The sequence below is a fragment of the Parasteatoda tepidariorum genome, chromosome 1, assembly GCF_982258835.1.
Source record: "Parasteatoda tepidariorum strain Cologne lab strain chromosome 1, Ptep-v5.0, whole genome shotgun sequence".
NCBI classification, from domain to species: domain Eukaryota; kingdom Metazoa; phylum Arthropoda; class Arachnida; order Araneae; family Theridiidae; genus Parasteatoda; species Parasteatoda tepidariorum.
The window spans coordinates 55,373,505-55,399,393 of NC_141755.1; the positions used below are offsets into that span (position 1 = coordinate 55,373,505).

A 25,889-nucleotide genomic window follows, 5' to 3' on the forward strand; every position below is an offset into this window, starting at 1 on the left:
TTTCCCAGACCGTTGACCAGCTCTAGTGTAACGTAAATAAAGTACTCTTGAATTCATGCTCAAGTTTTCCTTAAGAAATATTTATTAGAATTACGAGTTAGACAAAATTTAAGTAATTATAAGCTTAAATTTACTAAAATCGTAATTAACTTACGTTATAAATAATTTGAAAACACTTCATAACTAAACAACATGTAAATTTAGTTTAATGTAACGAACAGGGGGTCCTTGATAGTTCTGTGCCTAAGCCCCCGCATTTCCAGATCCGGCCCTGTTGATTGCTCACAATAAAATGATCATTTTAAAATAGTCGGGCACTACAACGAGTTTTTTATTTTGAAGTAGATTATTATGAAGTAGTATAGCTGAATTGTAAGAATATATTATAAAAATCGAACAATGTGCGCTTAAAATTTATTACTATTAATTGACTTTGGCTAACAGAAGTATTTTATTTATGTCGCACTAGAGCTGCTCAACGGGCTTTTGGCGACGGTCTGGGAAACATCCCTGAGGATGATATGAAGACATGTCTTCACCATTTTGTGATGGCATGATCCGCTTTGGTAGCCCAACGACCTGCTCGCGAATTCGAGCACTTTACGGTAGAACAGTTTAACGAGGACTGATACCGCGCACCCTCGTTCCCTACACAGGCTGATCAAAGTGGTCACCCACCTGCTTACTGACAGCAGCCAGTGATGCTTGACTTCGGTGTTCTGCTGGGAACCATGTCTTTACGATCAGCCCACTGCGGGAAGGGTAACAGAAATATTCAAATATTAAAAATTCTATTGTATGTGGAAACAGCAAAGTAAACAAAATGATATTTAGTTTTAATATGCGTAAGAAGATAAACTTTTCAACTGAAAAAACTATAGTCGTTTTATGAGAAATAATTAAACATTTTATTTAAAGAAATTTTAAAAAAAATGGAAAAAACAAAGAAAAGCCACTGTTTTTTTTTAATGGAAATAATTAAACATTATATTTTTCAAATTATTTTTAAATAAAGTCAATTTTTTTTTTCGTTCTGCGAATTTAGTTTCTTTAAGTTTTGTGGTATATAACTTACCAAGAATGTATACAAATACTAAACTGCAAAGAAGTATAAGTATTAATAGGCTATGGACTGCTGATATGCAATTGATGCATGGTAGAGCAGATGGCACTGAGTGTAACACAGTAGACGTTTCAACAGCATTACCCAACAAAACGTTGTCTGCACGCATAATCGGCACAACCAATTCGAGAACAACAGGGACCTTCCAATTACCACTGCTTGATATAGGGAAAGCACGCAATACACGATCTCAACTGAAAAGTTCAAAAATGGAAAAAACCGTGCTACTATTAATGCACTAAGAGTTGCAGATGAACTTCATGTTCTGTCTAGGACGGTTTGAAAATGTTTTGCATAGCGGCAAGATGCACCCTTTCCACTTGCGAAATATACAAACTTCTAACCGAAGACGGCTATCATTGTGAAGAATTCATGCCCTAGATTCTTAATGTCACGGTACATCATTAATTTCTTCGCAGTTTTATTTATTGACAAAGCCACGTTTAGCGTGACATTATGAATTTGTCGGTCACATTTTGGAAAACCCTTTATTTTAAAAGTATGAAATTGTCCTTGTGCATTTATTAAAAACGTAAATTTAATTAAATTTCAGCTAGAGAACAATAACATTCTAATAAAAAAAAATTCCATTAAAATTAGAACTTTATTAAGCAATTTATGAAAATATTTTTCATCGTAAAATTCCTTGTCTATACTTATTCATTGGATCGAAGTAGCCGTACAGTGGGCAGATAGTAAAGACACAATTCCCAGTAGATCACTGAAGTCTAGCATCTCTGACTGTGGTCGAAAAGTGGTTTGTAACCATTTTAATCAGCAGAAGGGACCAAGGGTGCGTAGTATTTGTCTTCGTTAAATTGTTTAACTGTAAAGTGCTCTAGTTCGCTCACAAGTCAAAGTCGCCCTCTGCAGAGGAACAAAATTGTGATGGCATGCCTTCCATTCATTTTCAGAAATGTTTCCAAACCACCAATAATGATCCATTGTAGTACAGTTCTAGTGCATGTAAATAGAGTTACTAAACTGAATTCAGTTGAATGTTGCATTAGCAGACTTAAACAGCATCAGTACTTCATATTGAAGCCTCAGGTATAATTTCAAATTATAGCTTTCATATATAATATCAAAAATTAAGACAAGTCGTCTACTACTACGCTTGCCTTCTATGCAACAACCACATTTTGCAACTAGGTTCAAACAGGCAATAACTTATACATTATAAATAAGTTTTTGGTCATACCGTTCAAGGATTTATGATAAAATAGGATACTAATTTTGAACTACTTCCTTACTAATAAAATAAGAATCATCATGTAAGATTTGTATAAAAGCTTAAAATGATTCAGCAAATCATCTGAATAGCAGAAGCTATCTGTATATCCTTACGTTTATTGACTCACTTTTAGCATTGCATCACTAATTAGAATGTTTTTAGTATGGTTGTTACATGTCAAAAGAACATACCATTCTTCCAGAGCTCTTAGAACAAATCTCATGTAGTAAAGTTTTTTTTTTTTTATTTCCCATGAGCTGCACAATCAGTCTTCCCAATGAGCAGACTTGTCCTTTCTCCATAATTCGTATCCACTCTTTTACGACCACAATTTGTCAGATACCGTTGGCCATGCTAATTTGGACGTCTAGTTTCTGCCACACTAGATGGCAGCACCGAGACTCCATTTGGATGCTAAACTGTACTAGGAATTTAATTTTGCCGGAAATGCCAAGAGCCAATAAGGCACTCCAGGGATCTTTTACATGCCGCATAATCATACGACATGATGTAGTAAAGAGTTTATAAATACATATCACTATTCAAAGTGCTAAATTTTCCCCATTCAAATAAAATTTGAAGCTTTGCTACAATTGCTAGAGCTTTCAGTCTTCTTTCCATTGTATGGAATACTGTTTCCCCATATTAAACTTCAACTAACATTGAAACTCAAATAATTTAGTAACAACAAGCTGCTTAGTAGTGCAAACTGTAAAAAAAAAAAAGTGCAATAGCTTTTGATGTCTTTTTCAACAAAGTACTGAAGATTGATTTGATGATCTCTGGAAAGAGCATAAAGGTGCGTTATTTTAGTCTGGCAGAATTCCAAAAATAGCAGAATTTTACTTTAGTAAAGAGGAAGATAACTTGACTGGTCGAGGGTGTTGCAAATGCTTAATATTTAAGGGGGTGATTTACCTCTTTTTAGTTACTCTAAGGAAGTTAAAACTATATTTCACAGAATTTTTTTTTATTTCTCTAAAATATTGAGGGAGACACTTAGAGATTTCTAATTATTGAGAGAGGGGATATATGACCGTTAGTGAACTACATGTATGCTTCATAAACATAAAAGGGATTGTATGATAGAAGTAAGAAGAAATGATGTTAGTTAACTACTTTTCTGTATTGATACAAGAGAAAAAAAAATTCCCGCTTTTTAATAGTAATTCTCAGTAAAGCAACAGAAAAATACATTTCCCTTAAAATACTTGTCACAATAGCAGAAGATTAGTAATTTTAAACTTGTTATAAATAAAGTTCGCTCCCGGATATAGTGAACAAAAAGTTCGCTCCCATGCCTTGCTATACACGTATAATGATATTCTTTGTGTATACAGGGTGATTCTAAAAAGATGGACAAAATTTTAGGAAGTGATAGTACACACCCAAGCAAACAATTTTAATCAAAGAATGCATGGTCGAAAACAAAACGCAAAGGTGCCGGCGCATTTGGAAAGTTGTTGTATGCAAACGTGAAAGCTCCATTCCTGTTGCGAGTTACTTGTCGCCAAGCTTTCTGCCCCTGCAGGGAAAGTTCGTGATATGCCTAGTGTGTTTCAGAATGTTCGCCTTTCTTTTCTTCGCCGTTGTTTGAACACTTATTGTAATCACATGCCATTAAATTCATCGTTCTTTGTGCGTTTTTGCCTCATATAAGAAAACTTTGACGCCCTCTAGCGGTTTTGCGTTTTGTTTACGACCATGCATTCTTTGATAAAAATTGTTTGCTTGGGTGTGTACTATCACTTCCTAAAATTTTGCCCATCTTTTTAGAATCACTCTGTATAGTGAACCAAAGGAAAACAGGAAATTGATATAATGAACTTTTTCTGTCTTCGACTAATTTTTTATAATAATTTCGAAATTTCTACTTCAAAATAAAAATGTATACTGATTTTTAAAACCATATATAGCATGGAATATATTGACTGCATATACAAATTTTACAACTTTAATTTTACCATACAGTGTCTTAGAACTTGTCATTATAGCAGATTTCTCATAATATTCTAGAGCATAAGCTGATACTTTGTGATGTTGGCATTTCGATATTATAGCCTTGTCAGGATTTCATCACATAGCCAATTTTCCTAGAAAACGATTCTGTATAAATTTATTAATATTGCAAGAAACTCATTCAAAATTTCTTTTTTCAACTTGTAATAATTCTTGTTAGAAGCTTAGATATCTAAATAAGCTATATTTTGCATTTGCAAGAAGGCTAGTGTTTTAAAATAATTATTTACAAACATAACAGAAAAAAATTTATTATCGGTAAAAAAAAACTGAAGCTCAACTGGAATACATAATTTACAATTTTTTATTACAAGAAAGCATGCATATCTACAACAGACTGAAAGTAAAGGCATTGTGTTGTAAATGGCAAATTAAAGCGGATTTTTTTTTCTTTTTAATTCTTGGTTAAATAATTTAAAAAAAACTTTACAAAATAGCAAACATTTCTCACATAATTTTAACAGAAAGTTTTTTTTTTTATTAAAAATATAGAAAGCAACATTAAATACTGTATGACAAATTCTCTAAATTATTATTGAATGTATTGATGCAGAGATCTCTGAGTTATAGTAATCATAATAAATATACCTACTCCAAAAGTGCAAAAAAAATTTTTAATACATATTTAGAAACAGGATTTATAGAATAACTTAAAATATTAAATAAAAAATTAACTAAGAAATACAAATCAATATCAAAAGCATTCATTGTAAGTACTGAATTATAAATTACGTTATTATAATTTTTCTTTAAAAAAAAGTTATAAATAAAATCTACATGGCACCATACACTACAAGCATTTCACACAGAAGAAAACTTGAAGTGCCATATTAAGATAAAAATAAATGCTAGAAAAGCCTCTATATTTTTTTCATTTGTAAGAGACGTAACGAGAAAAAAAACTTCAATTAGTTATAAAAATGTTTAAAACAAATGTTTAATTACCTTCAATTGTTAATAAAATAAACACATGAAATTTATAATTTTAGTGAGACAGTTAACAGTAAAATTTATATACTCACACATGGTAATACATATTTATCACAGATGAGGTTAAAACAGAGCATATATAATAAATTTTCAGCATAATAAAACAAAATTTCTCACTAAATTGTGCACTAATATATATACAGCTCTCAGCACAATTAGAAAAATGAATTCCACGGAGAAAAAAAAAATTATATAATTAAAAAAATTTCTTTTTTTGGAGATCTTGAATTCTTGCAGTCATATCAAATTTCAAAATAATATGCGCTAGTAATGAAAACATAATTATATTTTTACCAAATAATTTTCTTACTTCACTTGTAACTGTATTTCTAGAAATTACAGTAATAGAAGTTTATCCCATAACAAAAAAAGAAAAAAAAAATTAAGTTCACATTAATAAGCATGTAAATATGAAGAAAAAAATTTCAAGAGAGGGTGAGTTTCGAAATATGGAGATAGTGGAGTTTCTAAAATGTAAACAACCATCCTTTCAATCAACCCAGTTCATAATTTCCCCATACCCTATTTAAAAAAAGAAAATTTCACCGATATTTCAAATAAAATAAATAATCATTTCTTTAACTTAATATTTTAACTGTTCACAAATCTAAGTTTTCCTACAATTACTCTTTTAACAAGTAATTACTCTTATAGTACAAAATATATTTACATATTGAAAAAATAAGAGAATGTAAGAATTTATAATTTGAAAAATTCTTTGAAACTTAATAACTGAATAACCCTAGTCCTGTCAAGAAATACAGTAACAAGGATGACAGATTTTATAGAAAAACACTGTGACTAAATTACTGTTGACAACTATTATGTATAAAATTAGTAGAAAGGATTTAATACCTTGGAACATACTTCTGTGTAGCAAAAGTGATTCAAAATAAAGAATAACCTGCTATTGCATGAATTTATTGGAATTTGAATGATTCGGAGGCAATTTAAAATAGTTAGTTTTCAACCAGATCAGAATTAAAAACTGGTTATAATATAACATAGTCTCCTGTCTTAAAATTCCCAATGCATCCTCCAGAGTGATTGCATCTGAGCTTCACTTATGAATGATGAAATAAATAGATGAGACCACACTTCTGTAAGTAACGAATCTATTCTTTGTTTTCATTTGATGGTTTATTTTCTGATGAAGCTTCACTAGGCTGTTCAACTTGTGGCTTTGGTTTGCTCAGGATAGGATATATTTCTTGCTTCAGTTGCTAAAAGAAGAAATTAATAATTTTTATATGATGAAATAATGTTGGGGGAAAAAAATCAAGCTGAAGAACACACACAAGTAAGAAATTTAAAATAATTTAAATAACAATTTTTTTTTCATTGGTAAGGAAAACATTACTTGTGCTTAGATTAGTATTGTTATTCTCTTTTTTTTCTACGTAGTCTTAAGTGCTCAACTTTTCAATTTTTGTTAGCAACATTTGGAATTAAAAATGACTAAAAGTCACTCACAAATTATGTTTAAATATACCTGCTGAAAATAAGGGATCTTTACTAAGGGATTCAATGAAGTAATGTATAAATATTATTTAAGTAAATTCATGTGAAGAATTTAAGTTATTCCAATCATCATTAAACATTTCGTTTTTTATTTTTTATTTTTTAATGAAACTATTCCAGTAAAATGTTAGTAAAAACGATAGTATAAATTTAAAAAAAATGTTATTACACTAATATCTTCCATCAAACTTTCCAATTCAAATATAATTACAAACCTCACAATAAAATGTATTTATCATTCTTTTTCATCTTTACTTAAGCAAAAACTATAATTCAGCTTGATCATTTTCCACTCAAAACTAGACTAGAAGCCGCACCAGAACTGTGAATTTAACTATATGATTGATATAACACCTATTTTTAAAACTTCAATAAAAAAATATAAATTTAAATTTTCACAATAAATATTTTAAAATGATTCGCTGTGTTTTTTTTCCTTTTTTTTTTGGTTAATATATGTACAACTGTTGATGAATTTTATTAAATTCAAAAAGGTTAATGATATAGGGTTCCGTAGCAGAAAAAATTGGGAACTGGTGCACAAGGCTTTTCTTTAGTTTATAAATCTACAGATTGGAAAAAAAATTTTGTTAAGAAACCAAAACAAATAGCAATTGAGTAATTTTGGGAATTAAAAATGATTTTCTGTTTCTCTTATCAGTAATTTTGTCATCTTATTTTTCTTAATCTGAGACGGTGAGATAATTTTTAAAAAAATAATCGAATTTGAAAAATATTTGCAGGTGCTGTGATAATCTGATGTGCGTGCAACTGTGCTGGGGTTTTCTGCTACTGGGGCTCTAAGTAATGCTTAAGTAAGATAATAAATTCTGTTGATCTTCTACAATGCATAGTAAATTACAAAAATAATAAAATGAAAAGAAAAAAAATAAAATAAGTAGATATGGGGAAATTTTTAATTTGCTTATTTTATTAACAAAGTGGATGGGATTTGAAATGATCAATAATATGTTTACTTTAAATATTATATAACCACTCTCAAAATAATCAAATATGTTCAAAAATTAAACTTACCTCTTTCTTGTTAAATAGTTCTTCCGCAGAAATAGGCGGATCTTCATAAGATTTAAGCCCCTCTATTTTTTTTAACTGTTGTTGAAGCCAATTATGTTTTTCATGAACAGCCTTTTGGACCTTAATAAAGAGATAAAATATTTTAAATTGTACAGAAAAACGAAAATAATTTTGAACGAATAAATTTCTTTCGCGGTACTACTTTAACCCCTTGGTTCATAACGATTCCATCATAAATCCACAGTGTTTACAGGTTGTGTTTTTTGGTCATTTTCATGTAATTTTTCAAATTCAAATATTATTAATACAGTTATTATGACAGAAAAACTTATAATTTGGGTTATCACTTCAGACATCACCTTAAAAGAAAAAATTTATGACTTTGTTTTAAAAATTCGGGACTATCAAGACTTGCGCGACCGAATTCATGGTTTTCGTGACAGGTAGACAACCTTGATAAGCTAATGGGTAATCGGTGATGGGAGAAATAGACAAGAAACAAGTTTTGAAAAACATGCTCTTTCTCATTAGTTACAATTCAAATTTTGATTACAAATAAGGAAAGAATTTAGTTCTGAAAGGTTTCATAGTTTATCGTTAGTTAAAGGAAAGGGAGTGCCATAATACTAAGAATCATAAAATAGTTCAGCAAGGTAAAAATTCTTTATATTTTTTCCAATACCAAGAGGAGAAAACTAAATGTCCTTCAATCCTTCTTTGCAAAGACGTACTGAGTCTTGAAATTTTGCAGAATACAGGTATCCAGTGAAAATTTTATTTGTTACTTGGTCCAATAAAATTTTGGTTTAAATCTTCTGATGAGGTATTAGAACATTTATACAAAAATCATATAATTTTTTATCGAACAAACATTTTACAAGATATGGAAATTCATTGCATGCCTATGGAAATTTTTTGCATGCCAATATTTTAAACTAAAAACACAAAATTTTCCTTTTAAATTTTTTAAACTCAATTAAAAAAAAAAAAAAAATTTATTGAAGGAAACGTTGCTCTGAACAATTAAGTGAAGACATCTGCTGTTATTGAACCTTATACTCAATCAATATCTCATTTGATTAACTTACATTTTCAATAAAATTTAATGTAGCTTTCATTAAGCATAGGATATTTAAAATACTTTAACAAAATGACAATAAATCAAATGAAAAATCTTTTAACTATCAGAATTTAACTTTTTATCATCTAACAAATTTAATTTTTAATCAGCTGATAACATAGCTATAAACAAAATTTACAAGCAATGAGATCTACTTAAGTACAATCTCAAATTTTTCGATACTCAGTGAGAATTTAACTTATAACTAAGGTAAAACAGAAGATTCATTAATCAGTTTTGCTGTCATTAAAGTTCTGATTCTTTCTTTGTATTCTAGAAATTTTGAATCCTCAAAAGATAAAGTTATTCCTAAATGAAGCAGCAAACAAGAGACAGATTTGTGTTAATAAAAAACTTTCTGTGAAACTAAGGAGTACCTGCGTAACACAGAGAAAAAAACAATAAAAAAACATGGACGGAGAGGGAACTTTAACCAGACTGATTGGAAATTCAATCAATTGAACTAATGAGCAAAAAATTTAGTTTAAAGTTTTCTATGGCAAATTTTATTCATAAATGCTCCATTCCAATAAAAGGGTAAATCGACTTAAATATATACTGTAATGACCATTATATTGTAGATGGAAAGGATTAAGCAGGGCCACCTGCGCCAAGCATTTGCAACTTCGATAAAATCAATAATTCGGCGAAATAAATTCTCTACGGTAAAAGTATTAGTAAACAATTTTTACCCTAAACAATAAATACAGATTTCCATTGATCCTGAAAAATTGCGTCAATATGAATTTTTCTAAACAAATCTGGTATTTTTTATTCGATTACAGATATTTCCTTTAGATACCTCACATAATTAATTAGAATTATGAAGTCGAATTAATATAAGCAACAAAAGAGATTATGCAAGTCTAAAAAAACAAAACATAAAATCCCAATAAAATACAGATAATCACGTTTGCTGTCGGATCTTGCGATTTAATGGGACAAAACTCTTTCCAACAGTTCATGTCAATATAGCTCATTAAGTGATAGGTAGATGCATAATATCATCCAATTATTTCAGAAAAAAATATTTTTTTTGTGACAATAAGATATTGCATGACAATTACAATTGAGGCAGTAAAAAATAAGCAAGACTATTTTCAGTACATTTGATATTTTTTAAAATTTTATTTTTAATCAATAATGTATTCACCCTCTTTAGCAACAACCTTCGAATGTCAGATCGAAATGTATTGAAAAAAATTAAACAAACTAATTTTTTTTTTTAAATTTCGCATTTGGCTAATACTTTTGAAATTTGGCTAATACTTTTGATATTTGGCTAATTTACTGGCTAATGATTTGAAGTTCTTATCAAGGACCCTTATTAAGTAATAATGCAATTGAGGTTCGTTAGTAAGAAGGAGGGCAATTCAGTGGAAATCTTAAGAGTAGTATAAAAAATGAATAAATCTGTAATTAAGGAATCAACAGAAAAATGCCAATTCAGCAGTGTAATTCATTTTTATAAAGTTATGTATGATAAGGCAGATGGAGGTAAAAAGATAATACAGTGGGTGATCGGTTAACGAACTGATCGGTTAACGAACAAATCGGTTAACGAACACTTTCACGAAAGATTTTTGTGTTCGGATAACGAACACATATTCGGATAACGAACAATTTCAAGAAAGATTTTTTGTGTTCGGACAACGAAAACATATTCGGTTAATGAACAAAACGAATTCTAACGAACACTTCTCGGCCTGAAAAAAATTTATATTAAACATTTGTGATCATTTTGCATACGAAATAAGATCACTGAAAGGAGAAATGTTTAAAGAAGATGAACTAACGACAGAAGAACTCCAAGAAATTTTGAATGAAGAACACCAAGAAACACAGCGAAATGTGTCTCCTACTCTTGATGTACTAATGATGAAAGAGGACCAATGCCGACATCTGCCATTAAAGATATTTTGAAAAAGTGGGAGGATGTCAGAGCAATGGTCTTAGAATGGTACCCAAACCAAGCTGATGTCAGTAGGGTTGGGAATCTTTACAACGACAATGCTATTAGTTACTTCCGGAAAATCCTGAAAAAGAGAGAAAAGCAATCGACATTGGACCGCCCCATAAGCATAAAATGAAAAGGATTGATTAATATGCAAGACTATATGTATGTATAATTTTTTAAAAAACTTATTAAGAAATTATAAATTTTTTAAAATTTAATTTTTAGGGTCTCCAGAACGAATTAATCGATTTCACATAGAAGTCTATGGTAAATCGATGATCAGTTAACGAACAATTCGGATAGCGAACATAGTCTTGGAACGGATTATGTTCGTTAACCGATCACCCACTGTATAACAGTATATTCTGTTGTAAGTTAAGAAAAGACCATTGCAGTGTAAGATTTAAGTAAATATTCTCAACTGCAAATAGTTCTGTTTTACTTCGTTATCAAATTATACAAATATGTTTTCAAAACAAAATAAAAGATTTTAAAAGTTGAACACATTAGTCAGAAATTTAATTTGTGCTATCTTTTATGATATACTAGCTGTACCCTGCGTGCGTTGCAACGCTTTCAATTTGAATTTTGTATTTAAGTGTGTAAATGACATTTGCGATTATGATTTGAAATGCAAATTTTATTTAATGGTGAAAAAAAGCAGTTAATTCTCTAGGATATCATTAGTGCATTTTCCAACAGACATGTATGGTGATGCACACGGAGCATGAAACATATTTTGGACAATGATCTGAAATAAGACTGGATCTATGGTGACATCAAGAATTTCTGCTGATATCTGATCAGTTTTAGAAGGTGGTTTTTTTTCAATAAGCCAAATTAGAATGTGTGCCTGAGGCAATCCTCGTTTTTGCCATTCAATAGAGTACACCCAACACCGTGTCTCTCTAAAAACATGACGCTTCACAATGAAATCAAGTAAAGATTATCATTTTTGTTTGAACACACGTGCTGTAATATCATGACGATCCGATGATGATTGTCCTGGTAACAAAATATCTGTAATTTCAACCCAAGCAGAATTGCACGTAAATGTAATAAATAAATCTAGGAGCCCATATGCGAGAACATATGTCATTGCATCCTGTGAGTATTCATACATGTGCCTTGGAGTCCAAGGCACATGTATGAATACTCAGACATGTATGAATACTACATTTGCAGGGAGTCCAAGTTTTTCTCCCTGCAAATGTAGTCGGCAATATAATCATTTTCCCCACATCATTAGGATTAACGTTACCATCATTAATTATTGCATCCCGTAAATGAATGCATTCTTCTGAACGTAATTTGGTTTGATTTAATTTAATATACAGTAGGCGTTCAGTTTCAATTTTCGCATACATATCGACAATGTATTGATGAACTAATTGTCGACATTTTAAAGTATGATTATCAGCGTTTTGGCAATCATTAATCTATATGCATAAAAACTTATTGCACTTGCTTTCTTATTGGTTTTCTCGCCTGTTTGCGGACTTCTTAATTTTATGTTAAAATAATATCCCTCCTCTCCTCACCAAAATAAAATAGGATATTGCAATGCATCATATGATCGATACGCTTCTAAGAACTCTTTGAACGTCACGATTTCTGCGATGAAGAACTGTATCGCGGGAGGTAAATTCTTCGCCAACTATAACAATAGCCACTTCATCCAATGTTGGCGCATTGTATTTTTCTTTGTGGTGGCCTACAGGTGTTTTTTCAGCTCTAATAACAACTTTGTAAATATCGGATGACATTTAGTCTAGGGCAATTGTGAACAGCCTAATTAACTGATTATGTTGATCGAAAAATTTTTGTAATACGGTAACAATTTTTCGTTTAGTGCCATTGTTTACCTGACAACGTTGATTGACTTGATCATTTGTGTTATCCATGAAATAAATTTGTAGAAATTTATGATCTGCGTTAGGCATTGAAAGAAGTGATCCTTGCACGATGATAAATTTGGCCTTACACTTTGAATGTTGGGATGTAATTCTCGTTCAGGATACGTGTAGCACCGAATAAAGTCATTTAGAAACACGAATTGTACCTGCGTATATGCGCCAAAAAATGTTTCGATTGGTTTGTTTGACCTGATACGAAGGTTGATAATGTCTCGGCAGGCGACGTAAAATCTTGTAGTTTCTGTATGCTTCTAGAACAGCAAATTTCAGCTGTTTCATTTTTAAATTTGAGAGCATTACAAAACATACATAATTGATATATTTCTCCGATGATGACACTTGGGGGAAGACTATAGTTTGTTGTCGGATCATAGTGAAATGCACTGAAATTCAAATCAGAGTATTGGCAGCGTCTGAATAGCGAAATGCGTTCTCGGTCGGTTTTCATTCTTGCTTCCCGTTGCTCTGATGTTTCCGACGAACGGGCTTGTGTAGTTCGTAGTTGATTTGTTGACAGTCTTCTTTCCTGTTGCTCAGACGTTTCTAAGGAACGGGCAAAAGCATTCTGTTCTCGATTAGTTTCAAGTCTTTTTCCCGTTGCTCCGATGTTTCTGAAACACGGGTAGTTCTCTTTTTGCGCGCTTGAGATGTCGACCGACTAAGAGCGATTTGCTTAGGCGGCATATTTTTGCAAATATTCTTTCTGACAACGAAAAAGAAATGTAAAAGTTGGCAGTGGTCGCAAATTTGCTAAATCGAAATATCACATACATATTTTAAATAATAAAAAGAGCAATAAAAATGAGATGAATAAGAAATATGAAAATTATAAGATTTAAAACAAAAATCAATTTTATAAATGAAAGAAATAAAATGGATGAATTCGAAAACTTTGCATAAATAAACAAACAAACTATTAGTTTTCAAATGACAACTGTCACAGCACTGAAATCTTCGAAAAGTATATTTAATTTTGCTAACCTAAAATTACGTACTAAATATAAATATTTCTGAAAACGTGCAATTTGAATGAAATTTGCTTTTGTCTTTATATTTATTAAACAGTTTTCACAGTACTGAATCCGTGATACGACCAACAATTAAGAAATCTATTCTCGTTGATTTTACTTGCTTGTGCTCACCTGACATAAAGAAAAGCGCGAATTAAAAATTAAAGTATATGCAATTTACTTTAATTTACTTTTCTAAATGAATAGAGTTATAAGATAGAAAATATCACTGTTGTTATCTTCAAGATATTTGAAAATTGAATCGTTTATAGCAAAATTTAAAACAATGGCTAGCTTTTAACCAATCAGAAAATTCCATTTCGACTTTCACTGATATCGCTGGAACGGTTTATCGCACGGGATAAAAAGTATCCTATGTCCTTCTCCTGGCTCTAAACTACCTCCCTGCCAATTTTCAGCTAAATCGGTTCAGCCGTTCTTGAGTTATAAGTGAAGTAACTAACACGACTTTCTTTTATATATATAGATATATTATAGAATTATTAAAAAGACATAGTCTTACTGGATTCCTAGACTTGGCGACACATTTTGATAAATAAGGAGAACATTTGTTCTTGAAAATGAAATTACATGATATCGTAAATGCAATAGATTTGATTGAACCACTAAAAATGGCATGTCTTATGCTGACAGGCCTTTAACAAATCAAATGTTTTTACTTTTTTTTTACTGTAGGAGAAAATAGTCTGCAATATTTATATATCTTTTATCAGTTTCTTTAAATGTGAACACAGAAAGTATAATTTAAATATGATGCTACTCTCCAATTTTACATGAAACAAAACAATAAATTTTGTACAATATATTTCGTTTTCCTCCTTTCACAAGATTTAAGAAAGCAAATAAAAAGAAGGTTACGCAAAGCTAAGAAATGCTAAATGACGTAATACCTGCTCCATCTCAGAAGGCTCAATGTGAGAATACTGTTCATCTTTAGACAAATATGCATTAATTATTTGCTGTGCTTGTTGCACAATATTTTGAAAGTCTGGTAAAACAATGGCTCGCATTTCATTTTCATATTTTCTTCTAGATATTGGATCAGCTTGCAACTGGAAGAAAAAAAATTAAACAATTTATTATTAAAAAAAAAATTAAACAATGAAATTTGAAATAAAGAGTCATCTTTTTAGGACATAACTTTTGTATAATGATAATTAGAATACTACAAAAACAGATTCCGATATTGAACATGAAAAATTTTATATATTTTACAGGAAAATTTAGATAAATAAAACAAAATGTGACTCACTTTTAATGCAGTTAGGGTATCACTATATACTTGTTCTTTCTCATCTTGACCCTCTTCATAAATCCAATTTTCGACTTCAGTCAACTTTTTTTGAAAGTTATCAAGCTCCTGAAAATCCATCAAAAATTACAATTTGTTCTTTTTGAATGATCGTTTTATCAATCATATATAGTGCATAACAAAAAACAAAAAAAACTGTAACACCTTAATTACTTTCCATCTAATTATATTTTTACATGTTAAGAGGCAATCTTAATGTTCAAGAAGCTAACCTGAAATATTATAATTAATTTGAACAAATTATATTATTTTAATAGAATTTTTAAGTCTTCTTGTACACAATTGTAAAGCTTATTTCAAACTAGCTTCAAATAAAATGCAATTATAAATGTTACACAAGTTACATTTTTTGAATTGTAAGGTAAACAAGATTTTATATTCAAAGTATATATTTTTAAATAATAAAATGCAAAGCAATAATAATCATTGCAAAATAATTTTCACCTAAATAGTTTTTGAGTAAAGAAATTTTAAAAACCTTTGTTTTCAATTTTTTACTTCTGAAGATTAATTTTAAATTTAGGATTTTGTCATTAAAATTTTAAGTTTAATATTATGTAAAAATATACCTTTCAATAAAAATTTTTTTTAGCAATTATTAAAGAAGTATAAGAAATGATAAATAAGTTTAGTACATTATTCTTAATACAGAATTTTCTATTTAGATAAACTAGTTTTACAATCATGCGAAAAAATTGTTTATTCACTAAAACAATTCCTGATGGGCACTTTTATCTAGATTTTGACAATTTCCTACATTTTAAGCGACTAGTTAGTTTATTCAGACGGTCTAATTTTGCAAAATAAAATATCATTAGCACAAATTAATTAGCATTTTTAAGGAAAGCTTTCTTAAATAATTAAGATTGCATCTAAATATGAAAAAGTCAAATAAGTTATTAACCATCAATGGTCTAGAAGTATTTCAAGTTTACATTCTGTCTGGTTTCACTATGATAATCAATTACTTTATTATTGTATCAATTAATGAATTATTTTTATAATACATAATTATTTTTAATAAAACAAGTCATAATTAAACTAAATGGAAACATCACAACTATAGAAGCAATAAAAATGTCACCATATACCAGACAATTGGAGACAGCAAATAAAATTCCATTTAGTATTATCTGACCATTAGGGGTTAACTGTTCTATTTCTCATTCAGCGCACTGAACATTATAAACTTAGTATATTATTTCAAAATTTACTCATTAAAATGGATTCTATTTGTAAACAGAGGCAATTGAATTAACTCATTAGATGCCAATGTTCCCATTTTGGGAAAACAATCAGTTTAATTATTTTATCTCCTATTAAAATTATTAATTTTATAAATTACTATTAAGTGAAAAGTTTATTAAAGATTGTGTTTTAATTTCCACTTTATATAATATGATAAAAAAAACCTTAAGTTTGCATTTTCTACCAAATAAATTACAAGTAACATTTTTAAATACAAAATATTACATGTTTAGATAAATTTTAAAACAGAAAATTTCATTTGGAAAATATTTTCGTAAAACACTAAAATCCAATTATTTTAAAAAGAGTTTGTAACTTCAATTCTAAAATGAAACCTTATTCAGTATTCTGAGATTAAAAATAAAGCCTTCCAATATCTATAAAAAAATTTTTTAATTAAATTAATATTTACTCTATACTTTTATAACATAAATTAATTTAAGATATAGAGTTCAAGAAAACTTCGCATTTTATTTCCTTTACAATTATCCTAAAATTCATAGCTTTTAATTAGAAAAAAATAAAAATAAAAAATTTCAATTTTAACTACAACATCATGTAACAATCAATTCTTTTAAAGTTGATAATTGAAAGACAGCCAATTCAAAAGTATTAGAAAGCACATAAAATTAAAATGGAATTGAAAAAAGAAAAATAATCAAATATAAAATTGGCACGTATATGAATAAAATAATAAGCATTAATTAATCGGATTAAAATGCATTGATAAATAATGTTGAGCAACAGTTTTAAATTTATAGGATCTTTAGCAAATGGATAAAAACTGTAATAATAAATAATTTAGAAATAGTTCACAACAATTTTAATTTAGCAATTAAAATGGGCTAAATAAAACTGTCCATCCAATGATGTTTAATAAATATGTTAGTAACTAATTTCTTTCCATAAAAAAAGTGAATTACTGTGTTATAAGTCATTTCTTTTTAATAATTTTATTTAAATTGTTATCAAAAACCTCCATGAATCATCCAAAAGTAATTTAGTAATTTGGAAGGCTATCTCATCCTTGCTTTGAATTAGTTAAATGAATGAATTATTTTTTTTAAAATGGAAAAGTGGTAACTGTTAATTACATACCATATAAAGTAAAAGAAATTAGTAGGTGTATGCAAAATTATGAAGCTAATGTTTGAATTATAAAATTGTCCTAACCAAGTGAGAACAAAATAATTTATCAGAAAACTGTGAACTCAATCTTATAACAGGAGGTAAGATTAGATCATTTTCTTAATTTTACATTTAAAAAAATCTGCAGTCATAACTAAAATTTATATATAATAAACAGATAAGCTATTAAAATAAAAACTTTCTTAAAAAACTTTGCATTTTGAATTTTTTGATAACATAAATTTTTGAATTAAGTATTACATCTTGTTAATTAGCATACAAAGGCTAATATATGATATAAATTTAGTAGATAAGATGTAAAGAAAAAAAATTTTGATATCATAGCAGTCAAATTTTTCACAATATATTTAAAAGTTAAAAACGGTAGTAAAACTTATGCTTTTCTAATTTATTTTTCAATTTATAAATATAATTAAGAATGAATTTAACTACCACTATAAATGAATAAATAAAACATATTTATAAATTTGTTGCTGTGATTAAGCTCTGGCAAAAAAGTTACTCTATGCATATAATTTATCATGCTTACTTTTCCTCTACCCTCATCATAAGTGTTTGTTGCTTCACATGTAAAACTATATAACACATTTTTAAACTTAATTTGTAATTTTAATTATACACAATATAATTTGCATGATCAATTGGGAATTTTTACCAAGCATACTTTAAAAAATATGAACTGATATTAATTCATTTATACTTTAAAGATAGGGACACACCGATATCAGATTACTACAAAAATCAATTCACGGATAAAAGAAAAAAAATATCAATGCAAAATATTTTAACAATAATTTTTGATTTTTTTAAGCATAAAATGAATGAATTAAGTAAGAAAAAAATAATAATTGCTACATTTTTTATAAGGCATTGTAAAAATAGATAAATAGTCTATCTTTGTATTGATAATTGAAAATATATAAACACAATTTCAAAATATGTCCAATCAATTATAAATGGAATTGGAAGTTTGCAGCAGGAAAAAAGAGACCAAAATCTGCAGAAATTTTAAAATTATTAATTAAATTAATACACAATATATATGCATTGAAAGTCATGGGCATGATAAAAATAAATAAGGCTGAAAAAATATTTCTTTTGTTTTTATGCAATATTATTTATATTGAAAGAAACAGAGTTTTAAAACAAAATATTGTATAGCCATCCATCAGATGCATTAGTTTGGCAGCATTTTATAGTGTTTGTCAACACCAAAGATTAAGAAATTTCTTGCCCAGTGCAATGTTCTGTGTTACCCCCTTATTGCGGTAAATTTTTCTGGTTAGGCAGGAATCCAACTTAATGTCTTTTTCCTATTGCAGTTCAAGAGGCATTGTATCCTCACTAATTTATCATTCAGCTTGTTTCTTCCCATCAAATGGTTCTTTCTGATGAATTTAGTGAAATTATGGTTTTTCTGATGAAAAGTTTATAACTTAAAAATGAAATCCTCAGTTCTATTAGTAATACATTATCAATTTCAAAAGTTTATAAAAAGTACCAATTACTGCAAAAATTGAAAAAAAAAACTGATATTTTTTAAAATATTTCTACAAATAGAATTTTGTAAAATTAGTGGATTTTAAAAAAATATATAAATAATTTGTGGGAATCATCACTGGAATTTGCACAACATGCAGCCCTAATTTTAACAGAATACAGAGTTTCAATACGTCAAGGAGTGAACATAAAGAAATTATAACAATAGTAACCTGAATAGAAATATATTCTTGAAGTTCATCAGAAAGACGATTTCTCATGTCATAAACAAATTCTTCCACTGAGTTTTTGGCATTTATTCTTTTTTCTTCATAAATGTCTTGATGAATCATTTGTTGCTGCAAAATAATAATAAAAATTAAAAAGAATTATCCAATAACAGAAATAAGATTGATTGATATATTGATTTTGAAAAATATTAATATTGATTCAGAATAATATTACAAAATACTGAACGTTACTTCATTTTCAAGGCAATTTTTTATCTCATCTTCTTTTAACTGAGGCACTTTGGATTCAATTTGAAGTTCAATATCCTGAGGAGTTTTCTTATGTTTCTTCAAAGAGAAAAAGTCTCTCTTCTTTTCCTAAAAATGATCAACAGTGTTAATGTTTTCTAGTTAAAATAATATTCTTAAAAGAATATTACTTAAGGAACAATGTATTTTAACATAGTTCACTAGAAAAAATGTTTTTAAATAGATGTGACAGCAATCACATAAATGAAATCTGATTTCAATGAAAAGTAGACAGACATCATGTCTGTTACCATTTTTGAATTTTGGCAAAATAAAAAGATAGAGAAGTTTTAATTTCATAAAAAAAAACAATAGAAGAGTAAAAATAACATAACACAATAAAACAATATTTTAAGATAGTAACATTATATCAAAGTTATATTTTTTATGAATAGATGTGTCAAGCCAACTTTCTTAAGCTGTCATTTCTGCCTCAATTTCTTGTCTGTCAGACTAGTAAATATTTTTTTTACAAAAGGTACCTTCTTTAAACTTTATTATTTCATGTCTTTGAATTAAGTTTTGTTTAGGAAAGCTGAAATTACTAAACCTATGTTATTTACCATTTCAGAGCAATTGTTCATAATGTTAAGACAAAAAAAAAGTGATCTATTAAAGTGATCGGTGACAAAAAATCTCCACATACATCTCCCTTTTTTTGTCACAGTCATAGCAAGTTTCTATTAATTAAAATGTTTTTCACCCAAAGCAAATGTTTTGCATTATTATTATTGAGAGATTTTAAGTTACTATACAGCAAAATTTGAAAAGATATCTTAATATTTAGTAGCCAAATTTGGGCAAAAAATATTGTTGCACAAGTATCTGTTACCATGGAATTAACCTTAAATGTACAAATGTTTAAAATAAGAGATCTAAAATATAAATGTAACGCTTATTTTAATGCTTTAATTTAATATATGAAAATTAAAAGGGGGAATACAACAGAGTAAAATTTATACATTCTTTTCACATGTACAAACTGTTAAAAAAAATCTTCATTACTATCACGTTTGCTTGCTCAATGGGCAAGACAAAGTTAGATTTTGATCATGTTAGCACTCAAGAGAAAAAATTATAATGTTTCAATGCATAATACTAACTTCATTTGGGGCAGTGTCATTTTGCACACTAGTGTCAAGCAGCTTTAGATCCATAGCGTCTTCAGCTTTTTGATCTACTTGCAGGTTCTCTTTTGAATCTTTGTCAACAATTACAGCAGAACAAACACTGAAAATTCCATTTATATTGATACGAAGCTTTACTATTATTTTGGCACTTTCGCCAGAAGTCAACTGATTGAGTCTAACAGTAAAGGAACCTATAAAACGAAAAAATTAACTAAAAAAAAAGAAATAAGTTTTCAAAAACTATATATAATCTTAAATAACTAAGTTCAATCTAATTAATTGAAAGAGTTAAAGAAATAAATTTTTCATAAAAACTTTAATAGATCACTTCTAAATAATTCAAAGTTACTCATCAGTGACCCTATATAATTTTTCAATGAGCTATGTACTCTTTAAACACATAGAAAAATAAATCTAGTTTTATTTAAAAACGATGTTTTAGACTAAACTTTTTGTTAAAACACAGATAAAAAATATTTTATAACCTCAAATACATAAAAATTTTAACTATACTGATTTAACAAATAACATGAAAGCAAAGCTGAAATAAATTAACTTAACAAAATCTTTGAAATTTTAGTACAGTTCTTAAAAATATACCTGAAATGACAGAAACCCAATTTTGCTATGTTAAACAAAAAAGTTGCTGTAATTGTCAGTTTCATGAAACCCATTTCAGAAAATTTTTAAAGAAACTTTTAAGGAACATTCTGATATGAAAATATTACTTATGTGAACAACAGTTTGAGTAATTTTATCCGAAGATGAAATTTTTTTTCTGCTTTATGCAATTTGGAATATAAAAAACTTATTAGAAGAGAATTAAGAATTTTTGAAGTTAATTTCTCTTATGTCTAAAAAAAGCAACATATATCACTTTTAGAATTCATTTGTAGTTTATAAAAAGTTTACTTTCTTATTCTTACTCTAATTCTATAATATTCTTTACATAAAACTAATTGCAGTAAATTTATAATTTCCGGCAACTGCTTACTTTATGTCTGGAGAACAAAACTACTTAGGCTAATTTTTAAAATATATTTGGAGTGATTAAATTTTAAATATTCGTTTTCAGAATTTTTGGGTGAATTTATTATCATAATTTAAAAACCCTAACAAAATTTTTTTTTTTTATTTTTATTTTCGCAATCCATATTTTGATACATTTTTTGACGAAGTCTAAAGAAAAGTATAGTATAAAAACAAGGTTACTAAACATGCAACATGAGCTCATGAAAAGATTTGGAAAAAAAAAATGGGAGATAAGTGAGTGATAGCAAGCAGAAAATAAGTCCTTAATAAATTAAAAATAAAATAACTAAATAAAAAAATAAATTTAGGTACAAAAGCTGGGATATTCTATAAGACTAAAAAAAAACTAACACAAGAAATCATTTTAATGAAAAAAATTTTTTTTAAACATTTTAAGATTTTTATCAATTTTGTCAAACATTGGTGCTGTTATATATATGAATTATAATTAACATTTTGTTGGCATAGATTTAAAATTAAGATACAACATAAGGAAAAGAAAAGGTTTGATTTAAGTTGCCAAGGAAAAACTAGGATGTTTAACCTAAAAAAAAAGGAAAGCTAAAACGTTCCAAAGATCTGATTAGTAAAAATTAATTCAGGCTAAAATAATGGTTGACATTATTAGAGTTATGAAATATATTAACTATTAATCTAGACTACATAATTTTGATATTTTAGTGAAAAGGTTTGCACATATGGCAAGTACAGAATAATCGGAACACATATAATTTAAACACAATATAATTCCTAAGGTATTTTCCTGGGAGAAATAAAGATGCCACTTAGTGGTAAGAGCTCGCTCTTTATCTAATACATTCAGGTAGCCAAAACAGTATATGAATGAACAGGAGAAAACTTCTGACGCTCCAACGTTTGCGACTGGACAGTTAATGGTCTAAGCTTACTGACATCGGACAACTGGGGGAATTCATCCCCGATTGAGGGTAGCAGCTACCCATGCAGAGGTAGCAACTGCTTACCAGTCTTTAAAACAACACCTTTCTTCTAACAGATTTCAGCTTGAAGGGGGGGGGATGTTAAAAATGAAAGTGCCAGAAAATTGGCATTTCATGAACGTGTCTAACAATGAAAATGAATAAAATACACTCGTGGATACAGCAATTATTAAATTACTGGCTATATTATAACATAATTATTAACAACAACTGAGAGTATATTTTAATACATAACATTTCATGGGGGTTAAGGGGAATTTTTTTATTTTATTTACTAATCATTTAATTTCTAAATTGGGGAATCTGAGTTCAGTTTTGGAGAGGGAGCCTGAAAAACAGCTACCACATCCAAAGGAGGCAGCAGGCAGACAAATTACCCGCTTCTTTCTCGATGAGGTATTGACGAAAAATAGCAATACAGGACTCGTGACCCCGTAATTAAAATTAAATACATTCATGAATATGACAATTATTAAATCACTGGCTAAATTACAACTTAATTATTATCAATAATTGACTGCAATACTTAATACATAAGTGCTTATTTATTATTATCATTCATAATTCATTTAACATAATTAAAATTTTAAGATTTTCCTTTAACATAATACAATTTTAGGCAAGTATCATACCTATTGAAGATCCATCCTCTTGCCCATAAGAATAAAAAGCATTTAATGTAAAATCCTCTTTTCTGAAAAATGTTAGAAGCTTTGAAAATGGTATGGGATGATTCCGGGAAAACGCTTCAACATCTCTGAAGTGATAAAACATTAACAGGTTATTTTTGAAATGGCCCTTTTTAGTAACATAATTTTAAAAAATAAATTAACAAGGACAATAAACTTTCAAGGAGGTAAAATTATTAAATCAGGGACAAGATAATACATTTGAAAATTTTCACAAGCAACATTTTGGAATTTATTTTTTAACTAGTTCAGGCTCTATTATTTAATTCAATTATTAAAAAAGCCTTAGTAAAATACATCTTACTCATTAAAGAATTTAATTGAATAATTAGAACACTTAATAAAACTGGAAATTTAACAAAAAATGCAATAAATTAAAAAAATGAATTTAAAAACTTAGAATCAAAATTCATTTTACTGATAGATACAACGAAAGAGCATAACTCCAGCGTGATTCAGGTTTATCACCAAGATTATTCTTATTAGCTTTTTAATAAGTCTAAAAGTTTTATTTTCAAATATTGAAAATTTTACTTAGTATACATGACTCTCATAACAATTATACAAAAATGTATACTGAATAGATTATATCATTTTCCAAGTATCCTTTCCTAAATTTTGTTTAATGAAAACTGCAAAAAAATCATAATGAAAAGATGATTAGAAACAAATAAATCTGAAACTTCATATATAAAAAAATACAAAGACATGTAATTAACTTACCCCTTTTCAGTCTTTGTAATATCCCAATTCAATTTTATTGCAACTGGTTGGGCATCTAATATTTGCATTTCTTTAACTTTAACTGTTGGCGTCAACATAGCAGCCTGAAATTAAGCTTATAGTTTTATGATTGATTATTGGTAATAAAGAATACACACAAAAAAGATAAATTTATATTTATAACATATATAACTATTTATTTTCAACAGTATTATCCTAAACTTGTTTAGCATTTCAAGATTTATAAAATCTATGAGCATGTCACTTTGTGTGCACCATTGAATTTAAGACTGTATGCAGTGTTCAACTATATATTATTAAGTTTGTTTATATTATAATAAAATTCAGAATCGTAGTTCTTAAACAAGGACAAGACTTTCTATTCGGTGAAATAAAAAAAAAAATAGTTCTAAAAAAGGAAAAATAGATTTAATTTTTGAAGAAATCAAATCTTTTTATTATCACAATTCATTTTTGAAAAAGTAAAACTGTGCTAATTTACTAAATAGTATTCTAATGTTATATATGAGTAAATATTATTTTGTTTGTCTATGATGTTAAAAATAAGACTGTGTTGTAGAAATTTTTTAGTTATACATCAGTGTGGGCAGAAAGCTTTCGGCCCACACTGATTACACAACACACAACATTGCGTATAAAGCGCAACGTAAAATCATCCAGCTGAGAAGAATTTATGACTTGATTAATTTTAACCATTCATAAAAATTATTACTTAATTTAAAGGTTTCATAAAGAAAAACTCTCATTTTATCGAACAAAAGCTGATGTTTATTCACTTAAAGCTTAGGCTGTAATTGTACTCAGGCAATCTTGAGATTTATTCTAATTGTTAAATCAGAAAATTAAACATAAAATATAATGAAACAAGACTAGAATTAATGTATATTTAAATGATTATTGTAAGAATAATAAGTTAATTTAAAAAATGCACTAAAAAATAGTCAGACTAGCGTTTAAAAATGTGCAAATTGGGAAAATACAAATATATATATATATAAGCATATTTTTCAAAGATTTAGTCTTACTAAATGAAATATTGGAAAAAATGTGTAACCTTTCCATATTTTTTTGCTTTTAGACATAATTCCAAATATTTATTCTCAATATTTACAATTGTATACAAATACGCTTTTTGGTTTACATTCGCCAATAAATAATGTTTCAGAGTTTAAACGCTTTGAAACTCTTGAACAGTTACAGGTACACACTCCAATATTTTTTACTTTTCTTCATCATTTTCATTACTATCATTGGCAGTAGACAAATTCAGATAACGAAGTAATTGAAAAATAATGGGATGTGTGTTGTAGTCGATATACACATTATCAACTTTGGAAGTCTACAGCCATATAATTTCATTCAGGAGGTTCAATGTTCCCATTTGATTCCGAAAAGTCTACTTTATTAAACCCATTTGTAATGCATCTCAGATGACACTGTGCAACCATGTAAAAATCAAATTCAGAGCTCCCAAATCATTTATTTTTGGATTAGAAATCCCTAGTGGGTTCCCAGAATCAGAGGGGAAAAAAAGATTACTTAACCAATTTTTACAATTGTACAAAGAACAGCAAAATTGTAACAGCTTTCACAAGTGTTTTATTCCATAATCTTCAATTTTGAAATTAATCAGTTCTCAGCAGGGTTCTCCCTACTTGCTAG

At 28.2% G+C, this 25,889-nt stretch overlaps 1 protein-coding gene across 1 annotated transcript in view; it reads right to left on the bottom strand.

The window, feature by feature from the left end:
- Positions 1 to 4,611: 4,611 nt before the first annotated feature.
- Positions 4,612 to 25,889, bottom strand: part of LOC107448223 (heat shock 70 kDa protein 4L) — a 43,263-nt gene continuing 21,985 nt past the window's right edge. Inside the window, exons 9-17 of the mRNA XM_087164506.1 lie at positions 24,207 to 24,310; positions 23,427 to 23,551; positions 20,777 to 20,994; positions 19,617 to 19,742; positions 19,368 to 19,493; positions 15,199 to 15,306; positions 14,837 to 14,998; positions 7,923 to 8,042; positions 4,612 to 6,589 (exon numbers count right to left, since the gene is read on the bottom strand). Of these exons, the coding sequence (XP_087020632.1) occupies positions 6,482 to 6,589; positions 7,923 to 8,042; positions 14,837 to 14,998; positions 15,199 to 15,306; positions 19,368 to 19,493; positions 19,617 to 19,742; positions 20,777 to 20,994; positions 23,427 to 23,551; positions 24,207 to 24,310 (1,197 nt within the window). The 3' untranslated portion in view covers positions 4,612 to 6,481. The remainder of the gene's footprint in view (positions 6,590 to 7,922; positions 8,043 to 14,836; positions 14,999 to 15,198; positions 15,307 to 19,367; positions 19,494 to 19,616; positions 19,743 to 20,776; positions 20,995 to 23,426; positions 23,552 to 24,206; positions 24,311 to 25,889) is intronic.